The following is a 14,097-nucleotide window of genomic DNA, read 5'->3' as shown; positions in this document are numbered from 1 at the left end:
GACTCTTATCCCTTCATCCACGTCACCAATGCAGATGTTGAAGATGGGATCCAGCACTGGCCCCTGGGGAACACTGCTAGCTACAGGCCTCCAGATAGATTCTGTGCCACTGATCACAACCCTCTGAGCTCTGCCAGTCAGCCAGTTCTCAATCCACCTCACTGTCTGCTCATCTATCCCACACTTCCTATGCTTACTTACGAGGATATTATGGAAGACAGTGTAAAAAGCCTTGCTTAAGTCAAGGTTTGCAACATCCGCTGCTCTTCCCACATCTACTCAGCAGATCATGACATCATAGAAGACTACCAGACTCATCAAGCACGACTTTCCCCTGGTGAATCCATGTTTACGCACCAGATAACCTGCTTCTCATTCACCTGCTTGGAAATTATATTGCTTGGAGATGACATTAAGAAAAATCACATTCCCAGGGATGCAGGTGAGTCCTCCCTCCTTTCTTTTCTGAAGAGTGATATACATTGGCTTTCCTCCAGTTCTCAGGCATCTCTCCCATTCTCCATCACCTTTCAAAGTCAGCAGAGAGCAACTTGGCAATCTCCTCTGCCAGTTCCCTCTTTTTTATTTACTTACAAATTGGACAATAGTTTAGCAAAATTCCCCAAAATAAAAATGTTCACTACAATTTTTTGTGCAAGAAGACTTCTGTTTTTTAAATATTAAAATAAAATTTATTTTTTCACAGAATGAAATATCACCAAAAACAAATGAAAGCAAATGTTGACAAGACATACTTACCATTTTTTACCCACCATTACCTCACACCTTTCTACAAGGCCATGTGTCCCATAATGCCAAGTGGACCCTGAATTCAGATTCTTAAATCCTCACCATAGCTCTTCTGCCTCCTTCTGTGCTTGTTGCCTGGCGCGTTCAGCTATTAGCTCCTCTGATATCTGTTCATACGGCTTGTCATCTGGGGCTTCTCCCATAACCCAGACCCAGACCTCACCATCCTTCCCACGCAGCCACTGCACGTGTTTGCCATTACCTGCAACAGCCAACAGCAGAAATAAAAAAAATAAAAAAAAAAAAAAAAAGGAAAAAGCAAACACGTAAGTGCAGGCTCAAATTCTTACATTAAAATAGAAGACCAGACCAGAAAATCATAATTGGGAAGCAATTTACTACTCAGAATAAGATACATCAGGCTTGATGAAATCTACAGATTTGACCCATCCACCATGCTAGAAGTGGGGAAGACAGTGTTTGTACAATTCAAAGCATATAATCTTCAAAGGCTCATTGCTCTACCAAAAATAATAATTAAAAAAAATAAAATTCTGTTGTATTCTCCAGAACTTAGGGACTAAGATTCCTTTATTAATTGCAAAACTATATTGTCTTGCTTAATTCAGCGAAGGATGAACAAAGGAAGAGAAAAAGAGATGGAGAGATAGAAACAAGTAGCATTATACAACTAGAAATGCTTTAGCCCACAGAGAATTTTGAGCGTCAGGCATGCAGAGACCCAAGCTGAACCTTCACAAAATTTGAGGAATTCCCTGCTTCCACTGTATGAAGCAGTTACAGAAAGCCTACACATTAGAGCACACCACTCAACAGTAGAAGCGTTTCTGTTCCAGTAGGCAATTCACAGGGATCAGTTTTCATGAAAGATACTATGCAAAAATCTACGGCTGTGTTGGCAGAGAGATTTCACCAACACAGCTTGTGCACTCTTGACAATACAAATGTTTGGCAAGCATTCATTTCCAAAACATCTGTGAAAGGCTTCCTGCTGAGTACAAAGGGTACCTGATTAGATGCGATGTGACTAAACTTTAAGTCATATACACCACCTCACTCTTGTACATTTAATTCATACATTTTAGAGATTCATAAGAAGGAATAAGTGGAAACGCACTTTGCATCCATTTTTTACTTCTTGCTGATTTATTGAAATTGTCCTTCACAAAAGGACATTCCACCACAAACACTACAGCCAAGATAGACAATGAAAATCATTTATAAAAAAAATACAGACTAAAAGGCCACAAGGGATCAGCAATTAATCTCATTTGCTCTACATTAAGCAGGTTGTTCCACAAGTAATGCCTCCTATTTATTTCCATGGAAAGGACAATGGATAAAAAGGACAATGGATAAAAAGAACAATAATACTGTTTTCGAGAGCAAATCTCAGCTAACAAACACTATTTCTCAGCATAGTCACCACCATTACCTAGGCATTTTCACCAGTGATGAACAAGAGCCTCCTGCATGCCATGCTTGTAAAAATATGCATCAACAGAAGTAACCAAACACACCACCCATTGCCTCACTGTGCTCACATCCATTGTTTGGCCTCTGTAAACATTCAGCAAACATCAACAACTGTTAATGGATTTTTCCACACAGAGGAATTCTGTGACACATCTTAATTTCATATGCACTCCCATGACATTCTGTCAGAGTGTCTCTCTGCCACCATCTGTGACACAGCAAGAAAATGTAATGGAATACTGGTGGGAAGGTTCAGCCTCTACTGCCGTACCACCAACACCCACTTCTGAGGTTGTGAGCCAATGTAATAAAATAAAAGGCATTATTTTCAGAGCAGACCTCATACATTCCACTAGATTTTAGCCTCTTGCCTTCATATTGAGACCAGTAAATTCTCGGTGGCCGCTTATTACCCTCCAGAAGGCTTCTGCCTCATTTCAAGATATGAAGAATTGGACAGCCCACATTTTCCTAGCTAGTTTTTTTCTGATCAATCTTGTAGGAGTTAAAATAAATTTGGTCCTATCTGAACCTTCACTTGCAGTTTTTTGTTTTACTTTTTTTTTGTTTGTTTTACAACTTTCTCTACTTCATTACCTTTGCTACTCCTACCATCTTTAACTACTTGCTGTTCTACAAGAAGGCAAATATCCACTTAACCAGATTAAGGTTTCCCAATGTATAATCAAAAGTATTTTTGAGATCTCAAAAACTGAAGAGAGAAAACTGCAGAAGGGAAGGAAGCAGGGCTGTAAGCAGCAGGTCACGCCAGTGCCAAGCCTCTCTCATAAATGTTTACAATGCAAACTGAAGGCAACAAACATATCAAATATTTCAATGAAAGCTGATATTCTACATCAAATTTGAAAAGTGATTTGTAAGAATTCCCTCTGTCGGTGTAATGGTGCTAACTTCATTGAGTGGAAAAATTTAAGCTAGTAACGTTTCCCTTCAATAACCCCCAAATGCTTTGTCCTTTCACAGTCTATCAGATTATGTCTCAGGATACAAATGTGAATGTATTCTACTGTGGTTCTATTGTGTTCTGTTAGCATTGTATTTTTTTCTACACAACATTTGAAAACCATCTACCAAGAACAGATTGGTCATATCAGTATGTGTCCCTAAGGCTGTCATCTACTGCATTTCACGCATTTTACATCCTGAGAAGTACAGAATGATTTCCTAGGAAACTGGCTCTACATCTGAAAGATGTGGATTTTACAGCTGGTCCACTTGATGGGTAAGGAATTGGCTGGATGGTAGCATTCACAGTGTTTGCAGTCAATGGCTCAGCATCCAGGTGGACATCAGTGATCAGGACTGGGACAAGCACTAATTTTATCTTTGTTGTCATCAGACAGTAGGATTGAGTACTTTCAGCAAGTTTGTGACAACACCAAATTGAACCGTGCGGTCAACATGCTGAAGGGAAAGATGCCATTCAGACAGACCGCGACAAACTCGAGAAGTAGGGTCACGGAAATCTCCTGAAGTTCAACAAGGCCTCAGTGCAAGATCCTGCACTTGTGTCAGGTACTTTCTCAGCATGAGAAAGCAACGTATGCTTGCAGTCCAGAAGGCCATTTGAGTCCTGGGCTGCATGAAAAACAGCATGGCCAGCTGATCAGGAAGGTGATAATCCCCCTCTGCCCCACCTTCATGAGGCCTCACCTGCACTACTGTGCTCCTCCCCCCTCTACCCCCGCCCAAAAAAATATGGAGTTGTTGGAGCAAGTCCAGAGGAGAGTCATGAGGATGCTCAGAGGGCAGGAGGACCTCTCTCCTGTGAAGAGAGGCTCAGGGAACCTTTTCTCTCAGGAGAAGAGATGGCTGACTCCCAGTACCTAAAGGGGGCTTACAAGAAAGCTGAAGAAGGACTTTTTAAAGGAGCATGCTGTGATAGGAAAAGGGTTAAGGGCTTTAAAATAATAGAAGGAAGATTTAGATTAGAAATAGGAAAAAAATATCTTCACTATGAGAGAGGCAAGACACTGGAACAGGTTGTGCAGAGAAGTTGTGGATGTGCCATTCCTGGAGGTGCTCAAGGCTAGTGTGGGGGGCTTCAAGCAACCACATCTAGTAAAAGGTGGCTCATGATTTTACGGTCCCTTCAAGCCCAAATTATTCTGTGATTCTAATACGTTTCTCAGACACACAATTTAACCATAATTACCGAGCCACTTAAAACAAGTAATTGATTTGTAGACCCATACTGAGATATTGTTCTCTCTCTTCCTTTTAAAACAATAGATCTGTCTTGTAAGTCTACAGACAATAGATACACATAGCATTTTGAAAAACATGGGTGCAATATACTGTAGGTTAAGTACTATACTGCAGTACTGTATACTGCTATATTAACAGACATAGTTCAAGTTGGAAGATAAGAGCTATCAAAAATCCGGCAATTTGAAGTTCCAGTGTTAAACAGGTAGATTTCTACACATACAAATTTATTATGTTTGAACTTCAGCACATAAACTTATATTCACCTTTTTCTTTAGAGCATGAGAAAAACTTTCAAATTCAACTATTCTCCATTTTACGTCAAGAAATGACTCCCATGCAAATCGTACCTTAAATCTACTCGAGCTTCATTCCCTATAAAGTTGGAGATTGGCTTTACTGCACAATCTGATCATAAAACCTTGCACTTTCTTAGCACAAAATAACAACCAAAAAATATGAGTGGTCAGGAAAAGAAATAACTCAGGGAGAAGATCTGACATTGTGAAAATGGAATTCCTGCCATATAGGAGGCATTTGCAGTCTCAAGATCAAGTTCACAGTGGTCACTGTCAGGCCTTTTGGGCCAACAATACTGAGCTTGCATTTTCAAACTGTAGAACCAACTCCAAGATATGAGCTGAGAGCACAGAAAACTCTTTTCCTCAATATTTTCAGGAAACTAGCGTTGTCTGCCTTACTAGTGCAGAATTACTACCATTGAGGGCTGATTATATTAAAATAATTTATACTTTGAGACACTTCTAAAGTGTTACATTTTTCAGAATATACATATCCTATTCATATAATTTATTTCTAAATGCAACAAATTGGAAATAGAGAAACTCAAATAAGTCTAAAAAGAAAAGACAGGTCCTAACTAAATAAATTAGAAGTCTCAGTGAGAAAGCAACAAGGGAATCTCATTTCTCTTCTTCAGAAACAGAGACATCTGAGCCCAGGAATAAAACCTAATACAAAATCAGGAAATAAAATCATCTCTTGAGTCCCAGCCTGGTGCTGGATTACAGAAATACTTCTCTTTTCCTGCAGATTGTGGCAGGCTGTGAATAGTTAGCATTAGGAAGTACTGGACATCAAGATTAGTCCAGGAGAGAAAGCCAGAAAAAAAAAAAAAAACAAGCATTTCAGAAGCAAGAATTACCTTATCAGGAAAATGTACTGAATAATTCACCAGGATTTTTTTCTAGCTCTACTGCTCAGACCAACAATTTATAAAGGTACAGAATATTATCATGTTTTTTGGCTACATCAACTCTGTAGTAACTCAACAAATCAACATTACTTCTTGCAATTCTCTTAACCTGTCAATGGAGGAGCACCTCTTACTGAGGTCTCCCGAAGCTACAGCTATATTGCTATAAGACCAGTAAATAGGTTGCTCCATATTACCACTTACACTAGGCAAATGCAAAATCAAGCGTGCTAAATTTGCAGCACAGAGATAACAATGCAAACTTTGAGACCTACAACCTGAAGCAACAGCAACATAAAATTGCACTTATAAACACAAATGCATACACACAATCGAAACTGATCAAAGATGACCAAGTCATCTTTCTATTTATTTGTGTTTATTCAGTAAACGGCATAGAAGCTATGTAAGTATAAAACAACACCCTAGAGAGCAAGTCAAGTGTCTCACCTGCAAGCACTACTAGTCTCTCTCTACCAGCAATAATGCCAACCTCACACACTGAGCTGGAGCTCAACCATGGGCTGGGCTGTACATCACAACAGGATGCCCTTTGGGCTTGCCTTAAGAAATCCTCAGTGTATGCAGGATATCGTTACTGCCACGGCCAAGCACTGCCAGAGAACATGAACATTAGCAACATTAGACAAGAGTGAAAGCCATCAGGGGAAGGGGCCTGTGAGGAGGATCCCGCTGCAGGCAACGCTTATACTAAACGAGGGATCAGCTTGCATTAGTTCAGGCTTCCATGCTGCGATTGAGGCTTACAGCAAATGGAACTGCACAAGTCTCCCCATCTTTCATTGCTTCTGCTGATCAGGATGGAGGAGGAGAATCACAGTTGGTTTTTTAATGAGTTCAGTTTTATCTAGCTTCATTTTCAAACACGCTTGCAATTAAAGGGCTTTAAAAATAGCAATAATCAGAGCAAACAGGATATCGTTGGAATCGGTTCCATCCTCTGAGCTCGCTCATTATTGTTTTAACAGCTACAACACCCTTGACAATTCTTATTTGTGATCCATCTCCCTGGTTTTCAGGGGAGGAGTTCGAAGGCCCATCAGAGGCTTGATATGGTGTCAGGCCTCCCAGCTGTGCTGTTACTTTCCCGCACCTGCCCACTCAGCCCTGCCAAACAGGGAGCACCAGTAATCCCCCTTGCCTTTGTAGCACAAGGAATATTACAAGCTCTGTCAAGTGCAAATTGAGGAAATGGAAAGATCACTGATTTATAATTTGAGAAGCACAGAAGGGCTTTCAAAGTCTGCTAAAAAGTCACTTTCTCAAAACAGCCTGCTATTTCAATGAACAGCCTTGTTTCTCTGAGGTTTGGTTTCCCACCACAGCTCTCCCACTTGGAAGCTACAGATCTCTGCAACAGCAAATTACTTGATTTCCTCACTAGCTGAAAAGCTTTGTAGTCAGATAAATATCTTTTGACCCACTCTTTAAAAGCATTCCTTCTCTCACTCTGCACTAGAAGAATGCTCCTGAACTTTATTCTGCATTTGAAATAGGCTGCATGAGCATTCACTGCTGACATCAAACTGATCGGTCTGATCTGCCTTTGTTGGTCAGAGATAAATGCAGTTTGTGGGGTTACTTTTGCTGTTGTTGTTCTTTGGGAACACAGATACGTGGCATACTCTAGTCTGAGCACTATGTGTTTCATATAAGATTTTAGTCTTAGCTTTCTGAAAAAACAACTGTTACATCTTTAAGGTAGAGGCTTGCATTTTCATAGTCAGCAGAGTACATGAGGTTGCGCTCAGTTTTATAAGGTACCAGACATATACTAGAAACACACTGATAAAGATGATGGTGAGGATATTAAGCTATCAGTTTCCTGAGCTTAGCCACTCACCATTTCCCTTCTTTTTAAGGAGAAAAGACAATCCATGTTTCTGTGAATGCTTCTGAAAGACATAAAATGACAGAATGCACTTTCCTGAATACTAACATCTGTAGATCCATAAAAATACACACGGAATAAATAAGTGGTATAACACAATGAAAAGCACAGCAAGAAAGCAAGGTCCCGGGCTGCAGCAAGCGAAAATTTGCTCAAACACAACAACTACAGGCTGTCAGAAAGAAATGCTTACTTTCAGAAGATCTCGGGTAGGCAGAGATCTCCAACAAAAAAAAAAAAAACCCTCACCTCCACTGCCAAATGAGGTCTGTAAGGGGTGGATCCTGGCTCCAGCCCTTCCTGTCACTCAGCTGCATTGTGTGCACCTCAGCTCCCCTGGCTTGGCCCTGCCTTCCCACCAGGTGCTCCATCACTGCTTCAGGCCATGATTTAGCATTTCCACTACAGGTGTTAATGATGAAAGCAATGAAAGTAACATAATCCCACAATAAACTGCAGATATACTACAGTTAATTATGTGCTCCACCCCTGCTAGTAGTCATAGGGCCACAAACCCATCTCTTCCAAGAATACATTCTGAGAGCTCCATTGCTTCAAACTAATCTTTGAGACAGTAAGAAAATGGGGAAAAACTCTAAACTTCTCAAGCAGCCCCCCAGCATTTTATTTTATATGCTGTCCAATTCCAACAGAGTTGTGTGCCTTCCTATTTGAAGGAGGATTTGCAGGGGGAGCAAGAGAATTCAGCTGGTTTACATTAATTTATCAGCAAGGGTTGCAGGATCTCAGCACCACTGAAAAATGAGCCTTCATGGCTCTCCAGCTGCTTTCTGATCATATAACAAACCCAATCTTATGTTTATGGAATTACAGCCTGTTGCCATGGAAATAATTATGCTGCAATATACCCCTGCAGGATTAAATAAAGGAAGAGTGACTGCAAGAGAGCAAACAAAGCGAGGAGACAGTTACCCAAATCAGACTCTGGTAATTAACAAATGTGGCAAAAATATCCACGCATAACACTCAAAGGTAAAATGGGTTTGCAATATCAGAGGTTTGAATACTGTGAACAAATGAAAAATAAAATAGCACTTAATTGATCTCTTTCCAGTATGCCCCAAATATTTTCTTGGCTCCTTGGGCAAAGCACGCTAATGCCTATTAATTTTATGCTTTGCCCACTTTCAACTGGGAAGTAACATTCAGAGCTTAAAGACGTTGCTGTAACTCTACGAATTACAGTTTAGCAGCAAGCTCAAGTCACTCCATTTTTATGTCCCTTTCATTGGAAATGGTATAAGAGTGCAGATGCATATGAGATCAGAGAGGAAGCTTATGAACACATTTACATCAATAGCATTCATTTATTTTCCGTTCATTGAAAAAAAGAAAGGAAAAAGCACTATAATTTCTGATTCCTAATCCCAATTATCTTTTATACACAGTAAAAGTTATATGCAAAGCTTATTTCTCACTAAGAGCTATCACAAAGCATCCAAGTTTACCTGCTACTACAGAATAAATTAAAGCAAGTCTGCATGGCTACTTCAAGGGCTGATGGAAAATCATTGGTATCCCACCACAGCGAGATTTTCCATCATCACAGCACAGAAGTGCATTGGAAGGTTAATGAACCATCATCAGTGTCTGAATAAACCCATCACTCACTTGAACTCATCAAGTTTTCCTATCTTTTCCAAATCCTTCCTTCAAAACCCAGTGCTTCTATTGAAAACAGGGACAAATTGCAAGAATATATGGAATTAGCTTGGGGAAACCTCACTCTCCCCTTGGTTGCAGTGCTGCTCTATTTCCATATGAAGTATTCATGAGCTTGCAACCAGTCACAACCTCATATCATTACCAGAGCATAACTATGCACAAGAAAGCCTGTCTACCACCTCTGTGTCCCGGTGGGCTCAGCAGAACCATCAGCAAAGGAACACAGCAATTGTCTCCCTGCCAGTGACTCGATTAACCCAGTAGCCTCTCAGAACACAGACGCAAAAGAAACCTTGGCTGAAATAAGACCTACGTAGCTAGCAATATTCTGCTCTTATGTTTCTGCAAAACAGCGAAGTCAGCTGCAGGGCAGAGGATGAGACTAAAAAGCACAGACTTAAGGGCTAATCCAAGGAGGGCAGAGAAGTCCCTCTGGATTTGTTCCATCTGGTACATATCTGGGTCAGAGATGTTTGCTTTTCTCAAGCTGGGGCTAGAAACATTTAGAAGCTACTGTTTAAGCACAGCTCAGTACAGAGCCACATTCGGCATGAACCCTGAGCAGCTGAGGTATCTGAGCCCCAAGGTATCTAGTACTAACAACAATGCATCGCATCACAGGCTACTATATATATGTTGTGAATGCTACATCAAAGCTTTTCCAACAATTTCAAATTAGTTGGCTCAAATCCCTAATAAAAATTATTCGAATGTTTTCATTACATTTTCAGTCCTCTCTGAATTCAAAACAAATATGAGACTTGACAGAATTCAAGACCACATACAGCCAGAAACTTTGGAAATACTCAAGTCTGATAGTTTTGGTTAGATCCAGTGACACAGGGAACAAGACAATGAATACTGCGAGGAGCATGCCTCTGTAGTGTTAGCCAAGCCTTAGCTAAGCATTACCGGGACGTAGAGAAGATTTACTACAAATGAGGAATACATTCCTGAGTTCAGAAATGTAGAGGAATGTCACTTTGTACATCCACGCACCCTTAAATGCAAACAGTGAAACATGTACTCGCTGGTCTTCACCTGCAACAGTGATCTATCCTCCAACTATCCATTTGTGACATTTGAAATACTTGCTTTCAAATTGCTTCATCTATTCTCCAATGATTTTCCAACACAAATGTCATTTAGACGGAAAAATTATTTTCTAGCCATGCTGTGATAAACCTACCTAATTTTCTCCCAGCTATGCTTGTTAAAGACAGGTAAATAACAGAGTTTACAAATAGCTCCTGTCTGAACATCCTGAGCTGCGGTTCACAATGAGTAAATGTCAGCATAAGTAGCAACAGTCCCACATTGTCTTACCTCCCACATGGCTGCTCTTCAGCTTCCTAGAGCTCAATAGGCTTTGAAGTCTCATTTTAGGTATTCTAACAGCTTTGGATAGCACAAGAGTCAAAATCCAAACTGGCAGCGTTCTTCGCTTAGTCCCAACTCCACTATAATAGTTAAAGGGCTTCTGCCTAATGACATAAATGCACTTCATTGCAAATTGCAAAGCTGCCTGTCAGTCCACTGAGAAAATCCCAAAGGAATCCTGAATTTTTAAAGAGGCTTCCCTTAGAGGTATTAGCACAACGAGAAAAGGCAACCTGTTTTTATTACAATGAAGAAATATCCCTGAAAGATCAGCTAAGGAATTATTTATAAATAGAGGACAACTTCTAAATTCCACTAACTCTATTCCTTTTTCAAGCTCTTTCAGAAAAAGCCACCAGTCATAATAAAAGCTTCAAAATACTTGCTTGAACTTAGAATAAATTCATTAAATAATGTTGTTTTGGGAGGACCCCAAAGCAATGCTCAAATTCTACCAATACATTCTAGGGAAAGTACAAACACAGGCTTGGTAGAAACAGTAAAAGCATCAGAGCAATTCACTGTCAGCTAAAGGAAATACTTCATCCCAGAGAAATGACTCCTTTATAGTATTCCTTTAACACCTTGATTTATATTTTAAAAAGGGAGGAATTTTAAGCTGTTGAAGACCATGGAAACATTTCATTCATGCTCAAAATAAAATACTATCTTTAACATTGGCTCAGTCTGATATAAATCTCAATTGTGACCTTTTCCTCAAGACACACGAACCAACCAACTCAAACGTAAAAGCAGGTATGATTTAGCTGTTACTGATGAAGGCTAATATTATTTTCTTCAGACACAAAGACTGAGACTGATTTCATGTAGAATGCTATACTGTTTTTATTGCTAATCTCTCTCAACAACTTACATCAAGCTTCATAGCATTTAACAGGACATCTAAGACAATCTCTGTTCTTTGGTGTCCCCATAAAAAAAAATAAAAAATCACTGTAGGCCTTGGCTAGTTAGTTTCCACAACAATTGAAAAGTTATCACACTGAGCAACATCCCCTAAACCTGTGGGTGGTTTTAACTCAAGAACAAAAATAATCTTTTCATTTGACCTATGAGTGCCATCCTTTTCTTCCCCAACTCTGGGCTCGTGGTTTCTGCAAGACAACATATCTTGCCTTGTATGGCAAGCCAGTTACACAGTGCAGCTTGCTGTGCTTCAAACCAGGACTTCCAAGAAAGAGCTGACGTGGATGACACTCAAGAAGATCAGAGTGGAATGGCTCCAGCGGCCTGCAGCAGACAAGGCCTCTAAGGGGCCTAGAAGGGCCTCTAAGCCCTTCTCCAGCAAGTTTAGAGTCCTGCTCTTAGAGACCAGAAATCTTCTTAGGTTTGTGTAACCACTCTTCACCTCACATCAGCACTCTCATTTTCACTGATATCTTGTCCTATTTGAAAAGTCATGGCTGCCAAGCGCAGTCCCTGGTACCATCACTTGCATTTTAAAAAAAGAGAGAAAGGAAGAACCGGGGAACTACAGGCTGGTGAGCCTCAGCTCCATGCCTGAGAAGATTATGGAGCTGACCTTCCTGGCAGAGACATTAAGGTAATGCCAAATAATCAAAATTGCATTCACCGTCATTGCAAAATTTTGAGAAATGCACCCCTTTTGATTTGCTGTTTGCTTTGCAGAGTAATAAAAGGTGAGCTCTTGAACGGGAGGAGAATTGTACCAGTTGTTGCATAGGACTGCAGCTCAAGCCCAAGCACCTTCTGGAACACTTCTGAAGAAATGTTTATTATTACCAATTCCTTTTGCACTGCCTCACCCTACTCCCTCCCAAAGAGGCAGGGTATGGGTTTCATAAGTAAGTATTTTATCTATGAGAAAATGGAAGAGCCATTTGATTAGAAACATTAGATCATGAAAGTTAAGATATATTTTCAGTGGAACCAAATGCCTGACTTCCTCAACTTTTAATTTCAATAGTTCTCTCTCAAAAGCTTCTGTAAGATCAGCTCTCCAGTACAGTTCTTTTGGATGTGGTATGCTTTTATCTTCAGTCAAACCGAAAGGATAATTCAAATTGTTAATTTAAGAAGGTACGTAGGTCACTCCAAAAGTAATGCCTCCTATTCATTTCCATGGAAACTACAACAAATACACAGAGCAGAATAACAGTGTTTGAGAGAGCACATTCTCAGCTACGCAGCACTATTTTTCAACAGTCACCATCATTAGTTACTCATTTTCACCAGCAATGAACAAGAGCCCATATGTCACACTTGTAAAAATCCACACCAGCAAAGTGACCCTCTGTTTCACAGCTGTTTTTATGGCATTGTTGCTAGGAAAACATTGCCCATGCAGTCCATCTTTCATCAGCCCAGACAGATTGAACTCACGAAGGCACCAAATCCTGACAACATGGAAAGCATGGTAGTGCAGTTCAGCCAAGATTGGCAGAGTGCTCCACAGTCTTCAAAGCAGTATAGGGCCTGGCATTATCACGTTGCAAGAGAAAGGTCATCCTCTATTCTTGCCACATTCTGCAAGTTGAAGCTTTCAGCTTAGTCAGGGTCACAGTGTAGCAGTCAGAGTTGATGGTTTGTGTGGGTTTCAGGGAATTCAGAGGAATCACCCCTTTTCTATCCTAAACTGTACACATAACTTTACTCACTGAGGGCTGTGTCTTGAACTTCTTCAGCAGGGAACCCATGTAGCCACCCCACGTACTGCAGTTTTGACAGTGGCTTATAGTAGCAACACCACATTTAATCATTTCTTATGACATAATTCAGGCAACTATCATCTGCAACTTTCTATTAGTTCAAGAGGTCCTCACAGATACCATATGGTGTTCTTTCTCTTCCCATGTATTGCCACCATGGTTTCCAATGCTTTGAAGCCAAGATTCTGCTCCATCCATTGTTCCCTTGTCATAATCTATCAATTCACATGGATGAGCTGATCAAGATGCTCTTCATTTGGTGGTGTGACAGCTGTGTATGATATGTGGCTCATCTTTCACATCACTGCTGAAAAGCACAACCCACTGCCTCGCTGTGCTCACATCCATTGTTTAGTCTCCATAAGTGTTCAACAGGTGACAACTGATGTCAACAGCTGGAATTTTTTTCCACACAGAGGAATTCAATGACACATCTTTGCTACGTGTGCCCTTCCATGTCAGACACCATTCTGTCAGACTGCCCCTCTGCTGCCATCTGTCTCATGGCAACAGCATGTAATGGGTATCGGTGGCCCAAATGCCATATTTTGAGAATCTGCCTCTGACATTGTGGGACAACATAGTAAAATACAAGGCACTACTTTCAGAGCAGTCTTGGTAATATGTAAAATAGAAAGTTGATGTGACATTTTACTCTAGGCGAATGTGAACATTTTTGTCAGTACAAACGCAATCTAAAAGTTACTGTGTTGCTCCTCTCCTCCTCCTCTAATTCT

The 14,097-nt window shown here is 40.4% G+C and overlaps 1 protein-coding gene across 1 annotated transcript in view; it reads right to left on the bottom strand.

Moving 5' to 3' along the window:
- The window catches only part of SH2D4B (SH2 domain containing 4B), a 68,113-nt gene that overhangs the window by 52,085 nt on the left and 1,931 nt on the right, over window positions 1-14,097 (bottom strand). The window contains exon 2 of the mRNA XM_042863263.1: window positions 853-1,012. Within this exon, the coding sequence (XP_042719197.1) occupies window positions 853-1,012 (160 nt within the window). The remainder of the gene's footprint in view (window positions 1-852; window positions 1,013-14,097) is intronic.

This window comes from Lagopus leucura, unplaced genomic scaffold, assembly GCF_019238085.1.
Source record: "Lagopus leucura isolate 7727_CA_CO unplaced genomic scaffold, USGS_WTPT01 Super-Scaffold_739, whole genome shotgun sequence".
NCBI classification, from domain to species: domain Eukaryota; kingdom Metazoa; phylum Chordata; class Aves; order Galliformes; family Phasianidae; genus Lagopus; species Lagopus leucura.
The sequence above is the reverse complement of the archived record's forward strand: the minus strand, read 5'-3'. Positions and strand labels throughout refer to the sequence as shown.